At 54.2% G+C, this 15,665-nt stretch overlaps 1 protein-coding gene across 7 annotated transcripts in view; it reads right to left on the reverse strand.

Annotated features, from left to right (window-relative positions):
- Positions 1-15,665, reverse strand: part of PLXNA2 (plexin A2) — a 345,475-nt gene that overhangs the window by 33,785 nt on the left and 296,025 nt on the right. For all 7 annotated transcript variants that reach the window (XM_046904271.1, XM_040652969.2, XM_025143922.3 and 4 more), the window contains 8 exons: positions 15,298-15,398; positions 11,913-12,036; positions 11,059-11,212; positions 10,437-10,533; positions 8,567-8,681; positions 3,903-4,103; positions 2,548-2,644; positions 2,022-2,206 (listed from right to left, as the gene is read on the reverse strand). In XM_046904271.1, coding sequence (XP_046760227.1) covers positions 2,022-2,206; positions 2,548-2,644; positions 3,903-4,103; positions 8,567-8,681; positions 10,437-10,533; positions 11,059-11,212; positions 11,913-12,036; positions 15,298-15,398 — 1,074 coding nt within the window. The remainder of the gene's footprint in view (positions 1-2,021; positions 2,207-2,547; positions 2,645-3,902; positions 4,104-8,566; positions 8,682-10,436; positions 10,534-11,058; positions 11,213-11,912; positions 12,037-15,297; positions 15,399-15,665) is intronic.

Genomic DNA, 15,665 nt, shown 5'->3' on the forward strand with positions numbered 1-15,665 from the left:
CACCCCCATGCACCGCTCCGTGTAACCCACACTGCACAGCGAGCCTTGTAGCACTTAGCTCTGCGTGCCCGCAAGGCATGCTACAAACCAAGCTGCAGCGCATTACGCCGAGTCCTGAAGGCTGCACCACTAATGCTCCCATCACCAGGGATCACCTGAGCCCGGCGCTTCACATACTTGACAGCTACAACTGTCCTTTGCAGCTCCGCATTATGTTAAGATGTGTTTTGTTGTAGCGCTGCTCTGCTCATTGGCTCCTCGGTCCCTTCCCATCTCCAACAAACAGCCACGGCGCACCCAACGGCCTCACCAAACAATGAGGGGCTGATGCTGTATTTTGAAAACGTCCTGACCTGGAAAATCCCCAATATGGAGCTCCACTCGACCTAGATTTTAGCGGTCGCTAATTGAACAGTTTTGAAGTAACTGTGCCATAAAGCAGCCCCAGGGTTAGAGCAGATGCGTTCAATTAATTGCAGCTGGAGAGATTCAGTCAAAGTCGCAGAAAGAGGAGAAGCCTTCGAGGTCCATCGCGGGGCACCCAGGGGGTGCTGTGTAGGATAAGGGGCGCCGGGAGGGAGAGCACCCAGCCAACAACGCTGAGCTGCTCGCTCCCACCTGCCCTCATAACGGGGCAGCTCAGCAGCTCACATACTGTGGCCCGTCGGGATGCTGCAGTGCAGCAGCTCTCCCCACCCTGCAGAGCACGCTGCTATAACGACACGGGGTGCAGGCTCCCAGCCCCACCTCCCGCACAAGCTGACATACGGTGGCGATGGGTTGATGGTTGGATTAGATGATCTTAGTGGTCTTTGCCAGCCTTAATGACTCTATAACACAAGATTTAGCCACAAGGAGCATGAGAAAGTGAGCCAGACCGGTGCTGTCCTTCCACAGCCTGCACCACTCCTGCACTACAGTGAGCATCTGTTTGGGTGCACAGAGAACACCCATCCTCCCCCAGCCACAGCCACCTTCACTCTGTCCTTTGCTGCTCCAAGCAGCCCCATCCCAGCTGATGAGCCCAGCAGGAGCCAGCACACGAGCATTGTCATCACTGCATGATCCCTCCTCGTCTCTGCCTTGGCTGATGGCACATTCAGAACCTAATTGTTATCTCCGAAGAGCAACTCCATTATTCAGGCTGACACTGCCCCCCCTTCAGCTGTTTGTTGCACTGATGTTATATTAATGAGGCCTTCAAACAAGTGAATAGGAGATCAGAGTGCCGCTTGTTCGCAAGAAAACTGACTTTTATTTATTTATTGCCAGGACCACAGACCGGGTGGAAGTTTTGTACTGTTAGAGGGCCTCAGTCGGTGCAAAACAAGGACTGAGTACATCCCATACACTTCTGTGCTGGGCTTTTGGTGCTGAGCCCAATAGCAATGAACGCTGCAAGTGGCACCTGAGGAACAGCAGAATCTCAGATGACAGCTACAGAACCCAAGGCTGCAACAGTCCCACGATTTCCAAGAGCACCACAAACACTTTTCTGGGCAAAGGGGAAAGAGAGAGGAGCTGACCTCTGTGCCCAGAGGGTTTGGGATTGGGAATATCGACCTTGCAGAGTTCCTCCTGGGCCTCTGCCATTCTCCTTAGACCTGTCTGCTCAAGGGTTTGGGGGAGTTCATTAAGCAAGAAGGCAAAATATTTCATTCCCTCCTGACAGCAGTGTCACTCCTGGCAGCAGCGCTAACAGCCCACGAGCAGCTCTGCTGTACAAATGCTCCTGGGAGACGCTTTGCATCCCTCAGTGGTCTGAAAGGGAACATCAGACCCGTCAACTGCAGCCTAATTAGCTCTCTGGTTTCATCAGCATCCCTGCGCCAGCCCGTGGTGGTCACCCCAACGCCGGCAGCACTGCAGAGAGCGCAGACAGCCACGCAATGGGGCTGCACTGCACCCTGCTTGGCTGCAACGCATTCACAGTGCCCAGCAATGGGACACTGAACCCTCCGCCCTTCAGATGGGAGACGGAGACGGCCCTGAGCCCACCTGACCCCCGGCTGTGCTCTTACCTCAGTGATGCGTGGGTTGGAGCATTTGACGTTCCTGCTGGACCAGTCGAGCCAGGGCTGGGGGCTGCAGTGGGGCCTCAGGGTGCACCTGCCCTCCCCGCTGCACCACCCGCACTCAAACTTGGGGTCGGCCTTCAGGCAGAGCCCGCAGCTCTCGCGCTGTGCTGCGCACTTGTAGAGGTGCACTGTGAGGAGAGAGCACAGCGCTGAGCAGCACTCCCAGCCCCCCGCAAACAATGAGGTCACCCCACAGGGAACTGAATTAAGGAGCAGCTCCCTGATACCACCCGCATCCCCAGGTAGCCTGGTTTGGACTCCACGAGTGCTCCCAGAGCATGAGGTCCTGCACAGAGTTTCCTAACGGCTGTAATTAGAAGCACTGAATGTTTTCTAGAAGTCATCCTTTCCATAGACTGCTTTTAAAGCTTTCATTCTGGGGCTTTCAGTGGTTTTCCCACTGCCATGGTATGGAGCTGCTCCCACCCAAACCCCCACAGCCCCCAGCAGCCCCCACAGCACTCATTACCTTTCACATCCTCCGGGTTGTCAATGATGAAGTTCCCGTTCCACACCACAGCAAAGTCCACTGCTAAGTTGCTGATGTCCATCCCGTCGTAGAGATACTGGAGAAGAAGAAGGAGGAGAATGAAAGGCTTGGGAGGGCGCATCAGAGACACTGCCAGGAAAGGAGGGTTTCTGAAGTAGCAGTGATTACTCTCTGCATCACGTGCCGGTGGCTGATCCACCACCACTTTCACACTCCAGCTCCAGGGCCTTGCTTTGCCTCCCTCCTCCTCACTGTGTGCAGATTAATTAAATCAGACCCAGTCCCTGGGAGAGGTAATGGATTAATTATTCCCCTTGCAGCGGCCGCTCCAGTTGCTCAGCCCCAGCTCATCAATATGGCCCCTCCAGTTCATCAGGAGCCTCTAAGAAGGCTCAAACAACCACAGCCATTGAGGCAGACTGCTCCGTGCAGTGCCATCCTGCTTTATCTCACACTTGGATCCAGGGATTTACCTTGCTGGGTTTCACTGAGTTGTTGCAGAGCCACGTCCTCTGCTCAGCTGATGGAGCTGTTGGTGCAGAATTGCCCTTAAACTCTCTACCTTCCACTTCCCATCAGCCTAACAGGAGGAAAAAGCGCTCTCCTAATGTTTATAAATCGCTCTGGATAGGAAAAGTGCTGCATGGTATTAATACATTTATTAGCCACCGAGCTGCGAGGCCCAAAGACAGCCAGTGATGTATAAATACCCAGCACAACTTTTAAAAATGCAAAACTCGATTAACAATTTAAGACCGTCTGCGCTGAATATTAAAGCACGCCCAAAGTTCCCTCTGCTGATGGCCAAACCCAACCGTGGGCGCCCTGCAACCCCTCCGAAGAGCCCCTGCCATCTGCTGAGCCCCATCCTATGCAGGGCAGAGCTGCCTTCCCCACCTGCTTCTTAGCAGCACCCCCAGGTGATTCATGGCATCATAAAATATAGAATGGCTTGAGTTGGAAGGGACCTTTAAAGACCAACTGGTCCCACTGCCTTGCACTGAACAGGAGCAGCCACAGCTCCACCAGGTGCTCAGGTACCCAAGGGTCTGCAGGGATGGGACCCCACCACTCCTCTGGGCAGCCTGTGCCAGCACCTCATGGCCGTAATTCACCTATATCCAACCTAAACCTCCCCTCTTTAAGTCTGAACCCATTCCCCTTAGGTCCTATCACCCTGCTACCGAGTCTGTCCTGTTTCCTACCGCCCCCCTTCAGACACTGAATCCCCCATGGCCAAGCCCACCTCCTGCTCAGCAGCAGCCCACTGCACTGCAGTGTGCTGCACACAGGAGGTCAGTGCAGCAAAACCAGGGGGGCAGCTGTGTGCTCACCGAGCTGTTCTGGCACTGCACGCTGGAGCTGTTGAAGCGCAGCGCGGGCACGCGGTGGATGACGCCTTGGATGCTCAGCACACACTCATAGCCACGTTGGCCAGATTGAGGTTGCGGAAGGTTCCGGGCCTTCAGAGTGATGGGTTTCACCTCTCCCACCGGGATCAGGATCTCCTCCGTGGGGAAGAGCTGGGGGCAGTCCTGGGGAGGGCAGAAGAGACGTCAGTTTGTGGCGTGAAGGGATACGGAGTCACTCCAGGATGGTGCTGAGCCTTGGGATGAACACAGCGCCACGAAACTGGAAGCAGCCCATTATATTCTCCATTGAAAACCACGTGGGAACGTTTCAAACATCAGTGTGATTGCAATGAGGGAGAGAAGAACTGGAACTGTGTATACTGAAAGCATGGGAGTGGGTGGTTGTGGGCTCTTAGAACTAAGCACAGTAATTAAAGCATTAAGTAGAGAAGTGTGATTTGTTTCCACTTCTGCCACTATCTGGCCAAAATAATGCAATTGTAAACCAGCAGCCACTTTTAACGTTCGTGCTGCTGTTAGCATTGCTATATGTGTTACATTTGCTATTGCAGGAGCTTGAAACTTCATTGCTGAGGATGCTCCAAGCAAAGAAAGGGAACCCCCCTGCAAACACTGCTGCACTGTAGAGCAGCACACCTGAGCATGAGGTGGATGGGGCTGTACACAGCTATCTGTGATGAGCCACAATGAGGGCTGTTGGTGCCTGGTAAATGCATGACATTTCTCCCATAATATCCCAATAATAACTCCCATAATATCTCAACATCCTAAAGATGATCTCCTCCTCGTGCCACACTGTGAAACGCATACAGGATTTGCTCGATGCAACATGCACAGACAACGGCTCTGACCATCAGAAGCATTTACATCCCATTTAGCTCCAATTTGCTTTGATCTGACGGAAACAGGTACCTAAATACCTGCGAGGAACTGACACTCGCTGATTAATCCCGCGCTCACGTTGAAGTTTTAGGGGAAAAAAAACTGATGGATGCTTCCCTCTGCTCTGCCAAATCCCACGCTGGCCCCACAGCCCTCCTGCCCAGCCCTAAAGCTGGCTCTGCTGGGATGCATCCAGGCAGGCACTGCACTGATGGCATCGGGACTCCGCTCCCAGCTCAGCTCCCAGCTCGGGCAGGTTGTCAATGAGAACCAGCTGCTGCCCGAGCACGGAGGAGTTGGTAGCTTAAAGTGCCGCCTCGTAAACCTTTTTAGAGGCACTTTTCCTTATATATTTTTTATTTTATTTCTAACAGAGACTTTCACGGATTAACAGCCAGCAGCGGTTTGAGCTCCAGCAGCAGAAGGCTGGCGGTGCTGGGAGGGGGAGCGCAACCCAGAACTGCGGGCTGGGGGGAATCCCAGCAACAAGAGGCTGCTGGCTGGGATGCATAATGCTCCCCGCCCAGCTGCGAGCACACACTTTGCTCCTCCTTGCACCCAAGCCATAGCAAGGGGAGCAGCAGTGGAGCCCTTCGTTGCACGGTGATGCAAACCACGAGGTGCCCAGCGGTGCTGCCCAGCAATTTGCTCCATCATCACTTCGCTTTGCGTCGTTGTTTTTAAATTCACGAGGAGTAAATCCTGCCCCGAGCGAGGAAGGCGGTTATTACCTCCAATCACTAAACAAACACGCGCTGAATACCCTCATTATCCTCCTTGACTTCTGCAGAGCAGAACAAACACAGCTTGGAGGATCCGCGGGAGCAAAAGCAGAGTGATGCACGGGTGGCACAGACTCGGGGAAAACTCAGCGCATGAAACGCCGTGCAGAGCTCACAAAGGCATTTTATGCTTCTGCAACACTTTTTAGTCTCAAAGACTTCGAGGTCTATAAATACCTTAAACGCCGGAGATAAGCATCTCCCTGTGGAGCAGAGCAGAGCACCCACGGTTATTATTTGTGTTTAACAGAGCGCTTTTAGTGGGTCAAACCTCGCTCTTGTTTGGAGAAAGAGTGCCTGGAAACGGCAGGCATTGCTTCTGACTGAAGGATTTCACCCCAATGGGAGGAAAAGCAACACTTTTTTCCATTTTTTTAATGGAAAAAAAAAAAATGAAAGCCCTCCCCAAATGTTAACTAGCTGCACACATCTCAGAGCTCCCAACATAAACGATCCTGGCACGTGAATGTAAACTCTTGGCTCACAGATGCGCTCCCAATGATATAAATTACAGTCCCCATCACTCATGGAGACACATCGCTCTCCATTTATGCCATCAGAGAGGAGAGCAGAGCTCGCTCCTTAGAAACCAGACGTGCAAAGCAAGGCAGCAGCAGAGGGGCTGCTGGCACTGCTTCGTGCTGAGCTCCACTCTCAGAAGTGAGATGGGACCCAGCACAGCCATGTGATGACTTCAGGGGACAGAAATGCAGCCCTTGCTTGCATCCCATGCACCGCAGTTCCCATTTAGGCATTCAAATCGAGGATGGTAGGAACAGGTACGAGGAAGGTTTGGTTTCTTTCATATCCCTCAAGGTGCATGGAGCAGTGCTTAGCATCAAAGGGCACAGCCAGGTGCAAAGACGTTGCTCTAAAAGCAGCAGGAATTTAAATCCCAAATCCACGGAGTCAGAACAGAGCTTAAATCTGGTTCTGCACTTAACTTCCAGAGTCTGAAACGCTCTTCTCCCCTGATTCAGCATCTCACATGTGGAAATGGCATTATCCACACATCAAAGCAGGGAGGGATCCCACGTTCTGGGAAACTAATAGGATTTATTTGGTTCTAGCTCTCCATTGAGATGGGTGTACAAATATGTCTGTATCCACATTCCTCTTCATCTCTGCGTTTCGTACGTTTACAGCATCTAATCCTATAGCCATGAGCTACACACACACAGACCCAACCCCCAGGACATGCTAACATGATGCTATAGGCACAGAGCTCCACGTGTGACCCCCGGGGGCTGAAGCTCTGCAGAGGACTCTGTGCACAGCAGACCTTGGGATTCAAAGGGAGCAATGCTGATAAGCACAGATGCTTTGCCAATACACTGAGGACACAGCGACTGGAATTGCTTAGGAAAGGAAGCTCCTCAGGAGGCACTTATTTGATGCAGGACTGGAATGTCCACAGTGAGGGCATTAGGAGAGCCTGGCGTACACAGGTGGCCATTCATTCACCTCAAATAAGCAAACACTTGGGCTTGGGTGGTTGGCTGGCTTTGCCTGCGTGTTCAGAGGTACAGAGAAGTCGTGATAAGTAATGGAGTATTTATATCATCATTGTTTGCCTTTATCAAAAATCATCACTAGGTGTTATATCACTGTATAACCCCTGGCTAAGAACTCTAAAGGAGGGAGAAGACAAAGCCTTTGAGCTGTGATTGCCCGTCAGCCCAGCAGGGGTGGGCAGAGGTAGGACTGCTGGGAAGTCCCATGTGCTCCTGGAGCAAAGCGAGGGGACGTGTCCTACTTTAGCAGAGACTTGTCAAACACTCCTCATATCCTGGGGCAGAAGGCCTATAAAAGTGAGAACTGCAATCATACAGCTTGGGAAGAGGGCAACGCTTTGAGTGTGAAGGAGAAAAGAAGAAGCAACACGCAGCCCTTGAGAGAAGCGAAAGCAAAGGTTTTGCTTTCTGCTGTTATCTTAAAAGGAAGTCTCTCGGCTTTGAACTGGACTGGGAAAGCTTTTGGTTTGTCCCCAGAGCAGACACTTCTCCTTGGATGTCTGTACCCTGCATGAGGCTCTTACTGCATTTTGTGAGTGCATCCCATGATCCCCGCTGGGGGTGGCACGAGGCTGGCACCGTGCATTGCCCATCCCATCCCCAGGAGTCCTCCACCTGCCCCACAGCTCTGTGTAAGGGCAGCAGGACCAGGACCAGCCCCTGCCCAGCTGCATCTGCTCTGTGTCAGGTGAAACCACGGCAGAGCACTGTGCAGCTCTGTCTCAGCCCCACTGCTGCTGGGGTGCAGCTGACAAGATGCAAAGGTCCCTAGCTGCAGGGTTGGTGGTAACTTTGATTGGGAATCTGTGCTAACAAACTCTTTTCCTCTATGGATCCCTCCATCTCAGGAAACACAGAAGATCTGGCAAAGCTGATAATGGGCTTTGCCTCCTCCTATGTGTTAAAAGCGTTTTTGGAATTGAGCCCCACACCTCTTATTAACAGCTAAGAGAGATGGCTCCTGGTCCTCAGCGCTGGAACCTGAAGCACTTCTCTTTTCCAAAGTCTGGGGCTCTTTGCATCTGTCATTCCTTTCTTAATCAGTTTGCAGTTGGGTTCCAGCAGTTGGCTGCAGAGTGGCCAGCAGCCCCATAATGAAGCACTGTGAGCCCCACCAGCAGCTCTGCACTGCACTCACTGCTGGGCAGATCCCTACATGCTTCATAAAGCCCCTGAGATCCCGAAGGAAAGCACTACAGCCATTAAAAGACTAATTACGGGTATTACTGAACCTCAGCAGACCCACGTATTGAAGGCAGGATCGGCTTCAGCACTCAGGCTGAGGCACATCACTTGTGCTGCACCAACGCTTGGCTGCTGTGCTGCCGCTGCAGCTGCACTTCCAGATGCAAAGCCAGAGAGAAGTCAAACAGCCCCACAGCTCTGGTTCTGCTCACGGTGCCAGAGGAAAAGCAACCAAGAAAGAGCTGAAGGCAGAGTGTGGTACCTCCGAGACGTTGATCCGTCCCTCCTGGAAGGAGCAGGTGGTGGGGTCGTGGGTGCACAGGTTGCGGTACTTGCACCAATGGCAGCGGAAAGCGCTGTTCACACAGGAGAGGCACCTGGGGGAGAAAGGAGGGGGGGGTTAGCAGGTTGGGAGCCCTGTGCTGCAAGGGGTGAGCCAGTCCTGAGCCTGAACACGGCCTCTTGACCTGAACTGGCTTTAAGGACTGCTGCCTCTCCTTCGCTTCAAGAATGAGTCCGTGTCTCCAGTGCATCTCCTCCTTATCTTGTGAAAATGGACTTAAAGCAGAAGCCAGCAGCAAGGCCCCTGACCATGCAGGGATTCATGCACCTGAGAGCTGAGCCTGGTGAGCTCACAATACCTGCATCCAACACAGTGTCTAGCAAAGGCTGTCTGCAAAACCCACCCCTTCCTGACCAGGCACAAAGCTCTCTACCACTCCAGCCAGCTCCGGATGCCTGCAGGGTGCACACTCCACGCCCCACAGTCCCTGTGCATGCTGCTGTGCAGCCTCAACTGCTCCCCTGCCTGCCCTGCCATGCTGCAGGGAAGGGTCTCTGATCAATAGCTCCCCTCCTGTGTTGGCTCCGGCCTGTATTCCTTTCTGCTTTTCACGTGCTGTGATTCATTCCTGCAAGGCTGGCTCGTGCCCTTGTTGAACTCGCTGATAATGAGTTCAGGATGATGTAAGTGCTACAGAATTTACAACCATGTTGGCACTTTATCTCCAAACACGAGCTTTGAGAAAGGCACGGTCAGATGGAGCCAAGGGACAGAAAAGATGCTTTGCCTCTTCTGATCCAAACCTCCACATGGAGGAGAAAACAGGGGTCCTATGAAGTCACCTCTCCGGTAAATGGGAGGACCCAGCGAAGACGCAGCCAGGTGTAAGTGCTGGCAGGAGCAGGGAATGCTGTCACTGAGGGACAGGGGGCAAGAACAGAGCCGTGCAAAACTGCAGCACAACAGGAGGCACTGGAGCAGGGGATGCAGACCACCGGGAGAGGCAGCAGTGGGGGCTGGAGGACCCTCAGGGCTTCGTTCATCCCTCTGCTGTGCGTGGTGGCTCAAAAAATGCATAAACTGAATGCATGCCTAGAAAAACCCAATGCTAGCCAAGCTCATCAGAGCACACAGTCCTCTTCCAAGTGCAGCAGGGAACTTCCCATAGCTCAAGGCTTCAAATCCAGGGCAGAAAGGCTGTCAGTAACCCCATGCTGGCACTTCTCAACTCCTACCGGGCAGCAAACCGTGCTCCAAAAGCAGAGTTGAGAGCTGAGGCCTGCAGTGGGAGATGCAGCCCGCCCTGCAGGCACTGCTGCTCGCTGCCTGACCCATGCCAGGTCCTGTGTGCCTTTCGTTTGGGTGCTTTGGTGCTTGCTGTGCTTCCAAAGAGAAATCTGTAAGTGCTTCAGATGTGCACACACACCCGTGAGGCCGGCCAGCTGCACACTGCTACACACTGCCTGCCAGGGCGAGCAGAGCAGGGGGCTGAAAAGCACACTCTGTGCTCAGAGCAGCAAGGAGCCTCCCAGCCCAGCACTGCTGCTGTGCTGGGTTCTGCCCTGCTGCTCCCAGCCCACCTCCTGGACTGGGCTCTGCTTCATCCTCTGAGAGCATCCACATTCACAGTTGCAGGATGGAGCAGCTTGGGGGCACCAGCAGGTTAAGGTTTTTTCAGGCTCCCGCAGCCTCTGTCTCAGCAGGCAGGAGAGCTGCAGGCTGCAGGGAGTGGAGCTTCCACCCACAGCAGGCACGAAGCACCTGGCTGCTGCCTGCACCTGCCTGGAGGGTGCACCCTATCCCATCAGGATCCCCCCCCCGCGCCCCAGAAAGAAGGGTGGGCACTCACAGCTGGTGGGCACTGCAGTTGTAGAACTTGAACTCCGTGCTGACAAACGTTCTCCCCGTCTCCTGCGACTTCAGCTGCAGCACCACACCGAACCAGTCTGCAGAGCAGGACGGAGCCAGTCAGTGCCCAGAGGTAACGGGGGAACACAGGGGATCCAACCACAAACCCTCTGACACGGATAAGAGCAGATGGCAAAACGCATGGGAGGGGTGGGGGTCTGCCTTAGGCCACGGCCGAAACAAGTTTGGGATGACATCCCATTCCATGTTGGAATTCTGCCTCCTGTACAAAAGCACACTAACTCAGCCTAGCCCAAGACCAGGAGATAACACTGGAAGCAAGGCCGTTAGCAGGGTTTTTTGGGAGCCTCAACCCTGGGTTAATTAAGAGCAGATTGCTGTGCTGTGGTACACCCGCAGCAGCCCTGCAAGCCTTGGCTCCCGGAGTCTAACTCTTCTCAGTCCCCATATTGTGTCGTAGAGACACAGAGACATCAGCACAGCTGACACCTGGAAGGACGCCAAGGAGAAAATGAGTTTTAAGCACGTCTCCTCCTCTACGGACAGTGAAAGTACGACGGCGGTGACGTTCATGGGGGAACAACCCGAAGCTGTTTGCTCACCTTGATCCACGGGTATGGCCGGGACATCCCTCGCAGCCGGTGAGACGCACACAACTCGGCTGCCCACCACCTGGCCCTCTACTTCTGTCAGGTTCCCAAACAGGCAGGTGACACCGGCTGCCAGGTCCGGGGCATCGCTCACCAGCAGGTTGAGCTGCATGGGGGCACAGAGCAGCAGCAGTGTGTTAGTGGGACAGCCCTGACCCCCTCCATGCAATCAGCACTGCTGCTTTGCTGCGACTGAGCCCTTCAGATCTCCCTCTGTACACAGACCTGGCATTACCCCGAGCCAACACCTTGCACTTGGCTTTGTTGAATCTCACTTGGTTCTCTTGGGCCCAATTTCTGAACCTGTCCAGGTCCCCCTGGATGTCATTCAGTGATGCACAATTTAATGATGCACAAACACCTCGTTGAGCCTTTGCAATTCAGGGAGCTGCTCTCTGCACAAAACCCCTGCTACCCTCAACTGCATCAGGAACCTGCACAGCCAGGAGCAGCTCCCAGCACGTGCAGCAGCAGTGAGCTCCTCATGCAGCTCAGCCCCAGGAGAGGCTGCAGCTGCCGCAGCCCATCCACGGGCACCGGGAGCTCAGGAGAAGCAGCTGGGAGGTCCAGAGAGCCAGCACTGGGCACAGCTTCTGGGGAAACAAAGCCTTCCCTTTCAACAGTTCATGAAACCAGACCGAGAGAAATGTGAGCTGGGGCCCACGGGGAGAGGGAATTTGTTGCTGTGATCCCTACACCCCCTCCTCCCCCCTGGCTCTCCTAAGCCATCCCTCTGCAAGCCTGACTTCATGGGAAAACAGTTGTGCAGTGGGAAGGGAAGAAAGGCTGGAGAGCGGAGCGCTTACCGGCAGGCTGTGCTGCGACACGGAGATGCTGCTGGGCTGCACCATGATGCTCATGCACTGCCCAATGCTGTCGGCAAAGCGGTGCGGCTCATCGGCCCGCTCACAGCTGTCCCGTGGGGAGCACCTGGGGAGCACATGGCAGTGCACATCGTCAGCACATGGCAGTGCACATCAGCACACGGAGCTGCAAGGTGAGCAGAGTGTTGGGTGGGGGGAGGACTGAGGGTGATGCTCTGCCCAGGACCAGGCATGGATTGCTAGGTTAGGACCAAAGGGCCCTGCACACCTCGTTCCTGCAAGCTGTAAACTCACAAGACACATAGAAAATAAAACCTAAAGCAAGAACAAGGTGAAGCCTCCATTGCAATTAAAACAAAAGCACACAGCTCCTTGATTGTCTTTTCCTGGTGCTGAGGAGTGCACTGTGCCAGCAGCAGGGATTTCCTCTCTGGTGGTTGCAGGCTGCTCCTCGCCAGCTGTCCTGCCCCGCTCCCAAATCCCTCCTGCTCCTACCCTCAGGAATGCATCCCATGATCCCTGTGTTCCTATGGCAGGTGTCCTCAGAGCACAATGAAACGTTGATGCAGAATTGGGCTAAGACATGAAGAACAAGTCCAGTGTGGGAACAGGGAGAGGACAGAAACAGCTCCGAAATGGAAAGCATGGCAGTGCCATGGCTGCAGCTATGGCTGCTGCAGGGGAGCGTGTGCCCGAGTTAATGCCAGTGGTATTGAAATGCCCACTGGGGAGGTAGGGAAGGACTGTTGACGTCTCATTTATCACACAGCACAGCGCTGGGGTCCCTCGGGGGTTCTCTATTCCACGTCATTTGGGCAAACTCCCCCTCTTTAAAACCCACTCCCCGGCAGCAGGTGACCCAGTGCCTTTCTGATGCGTTAAGCAACAACCAGCAAACTTCATCACTTCTCACGCAGCGATGGCCTCGGACCCCACTCACAATCGTGGTGCAGAGGTTGGGGGATGCAGGCACTGCCAACAGCCCCACGTGCCAGCAGTGTTCCAGTACGAAAAGCAAAGTTCACCCCATCCCCTCCCAGCGCCTGGTGTGACACCCAGCACACACTGCTGCTCTCCTCAACCCCTTTTTTTTTGGAGTATAATGGAGCTAAATATGAACGCTGCCAAAGGAAGAGTTATTGAGGTTTAAGTGAATCTCTGAGATAGCTTTAAAGTGAGCTCTTGACTGGAGCCTTTATCTCATTGACTCGCTGGAATGGCTCTTTTTTATCATACTATTTATGGCAACAGCCCTAACAGAGATAAATAGGCTTGTAGACAATAACAGACTTGCAGAGAGCAGCATACGGAAGAGCCTTGCGGGTTTTGGGTCCCACGGGGCTGAAGAGTCTTTAATGATCTCCTCAAGGCCTCTGCTTGCTCCAAAGGAACCACTTGAATGAGAGGAGGAGGAGCGAGCCTTCCTCCTGCCATGGGGAGCTCTGCAGGAGGACGAGCACCTGCCAATACAGGTGGCTGAGCACCTTCCAAAGCAGTGTCCTCAGCGTCCCCACATCCTGTGTGCACTCCTGGGGTGCTCCAGCCCCGCAGCTCCGTGCCATGGAGTCACCCACATGTGTGCACTGCTGTAATCCCCACAGGTTTCACTCCTGAGCACCACTGCTCTTCAAGTGTCAGCGTGCACACGTGCGTGCAAGCACCTTGCCATACAACAGAGCCTTAATCCCTCACTCGGGGCTCTGACAGCAGCACACCTGGAGCAGGCACTGCTCCCTGCATCCATCTCATGCATCCGATGCGTCGCCGTTTACAACCCAGAACCCACAACGAACAGCAACGCTTTGGCAGCCCTCAGAGCACAGCGGGAGCATCCCAGCCTGCCCTCACAGCTGGAGCAGCTGGCGGGAGGGGAACACATGCATGAGTTAGAGGAGAAAGATGACAAATGAAATACAAACACTCCAGCGCTTGGGGCCTCCCAACAAATATGACTGAGGCTTCAGGAAGAGCAAGATAAACTCAATTATTTACAGCTTAAGACAAAGGCTAAGAACACGATCGTTGCTTCAAGCAGAGCAAGAAGTGCAGGGCTGAGAATTGACATCAGGGAAGAAAGTGTTGGCGGGAGGATGCTAATGCCCAAACGTCACAGCCAAGTGGGCAGAGGAAACAGCACTCTGCTCTCCTCTTGACATTGAGAGTTTTCTCTCTGCGAAATGAAGATAACAACCTTTACCTGCTTCCCAGGTGGCTCATGAAGATGCAGTTCATTAGCACCAGGAAAGCACTCACTGATCCTTGCAGAGGAGCTGCTACAGGGGTGCAAGGAGCAGCAGCAAAGGCACGTCCACCCAACCTGCCTGCAGCCCTCAGGGACCCTGTGCAGAATGCCACCTGGGGGCACGGTGCAGGCATGGCACTGGGGCTACGTGCACCAGGGATGCTCCTGCAACAGTTTTGCCCTATTTCCCTGAATGTAGCACCAACTCTCTGCAAGCCAAATGAGCCCTGGTGGGCACTGGAAGCTGTTTTGCACCCCAAAGCACGCAAGCCCCTAATCCAGGCCGGATTTTGCATTCGAGCCTGCCTTCCTCCTCTCTCTCCCTCCAACACCTGCTGCTCAGGCATGTGGCCAAGCGTCATTGTGAGGGGCCCTGAACTCTGCTCTGCCTCCGCCCCAATTTCCATGCATGTAAGGGGGCTGCTTTGCAAGCTGGCACAGGGCCAGAGGGATTTCTATTCCTCTCCTCCTGTATCCTCCGGGTTTGCCCTTCCTCCCCCCATCAGTGTCAGCCCGGTGGTCCCCCTTCTGCCATAGGAAGTGATCATTCTGGTGGTGGGGGAAAGAAAGAGCCCAAACACCTCCTGAATGCAGAGCGCATTTCCCGCAGTGCCCCTGGGAACGGCCCTCACTGCAGTGCCTGGGATGTGCAGCTCTGCCCCCTGGGACAGCTGCAGCTGCTGCTCCCTGCCCTCTCCACGCTGCGTTACAGCAGCTCTTCTAGCTCTGTTCAACGGGGCTCAGTGCTGTTCTCCGTTCCAAAGTCCTGCTCAAATCATTAAACCCACTCTCGCCTCTAAACATTCCCCATTAATCAGGAGGGACTGCAGCTCGAGCAATGGGGAACATGCAAAATGCAACGGCTCTGCTCCCCCAGGTTTCAATTCTGCTTTTTTGCACTGTCCCATGGCACCTCCCTGCATGCTGCGTGCAATTCACTCTCCTAAACAAGGAATCTGCCTTCCTTCAGGAGCTCAGGGATCTTCAATGCTATTCAAGCCTCAACGCAGGAAACACCCAGGGGAAGGGAAAGATGGATTCGAGGGACTTCAGTCTCATTTTGCTTTTTGCACGGGAAGCACTGGGTGCTGCTGGGAGGTGCTTCATTGCCACGGTCAGACTTACGTGTGGTGCAGCGTGCACCAGCCGCAGTGCGGGTCCCCCGAGCTCAGGCACTCTGCACAGGTCGTGTACTGCTCACAGGACTCCACGGGCACACGGGACACCTGCAGGGACAAGGGACAAGCACAGCCTCAGAGGGTCTGGTGGCACAGAGCAGCTGCGTGGGGGAGGTGGGTTAAGCAACACAAAAGCAATTCATAGACTTGGAGCTCAGGCCGACACCTGTGCAGAAGTTGGCCAACAGTACGTGCTGAACTGTCAGGAGCTGTGGGGTGCAGCTCACCCAGCCCAGTGGGACACATCTCTGAGACACAGCACGCTCCCGATCCATTTATCAGCATTAAAAAAACCCCAAAGGCTCAAATGTGGGG

This window comes from Gallus gallus, chromosome 26 (assembly GCF_016699485.2).
Source record: "Gallus gallus isolate bGalGal1 chromosome 26, bGalGal1.mat.broiler.GRCg7b, whole genome shotgun sequence".
Classification (NCBI taxonomy): Eukaryota; Metazoa; Chordata; class Aves; order Galliformes; family Phasianidae; genus Gallus; species Gallus gallus.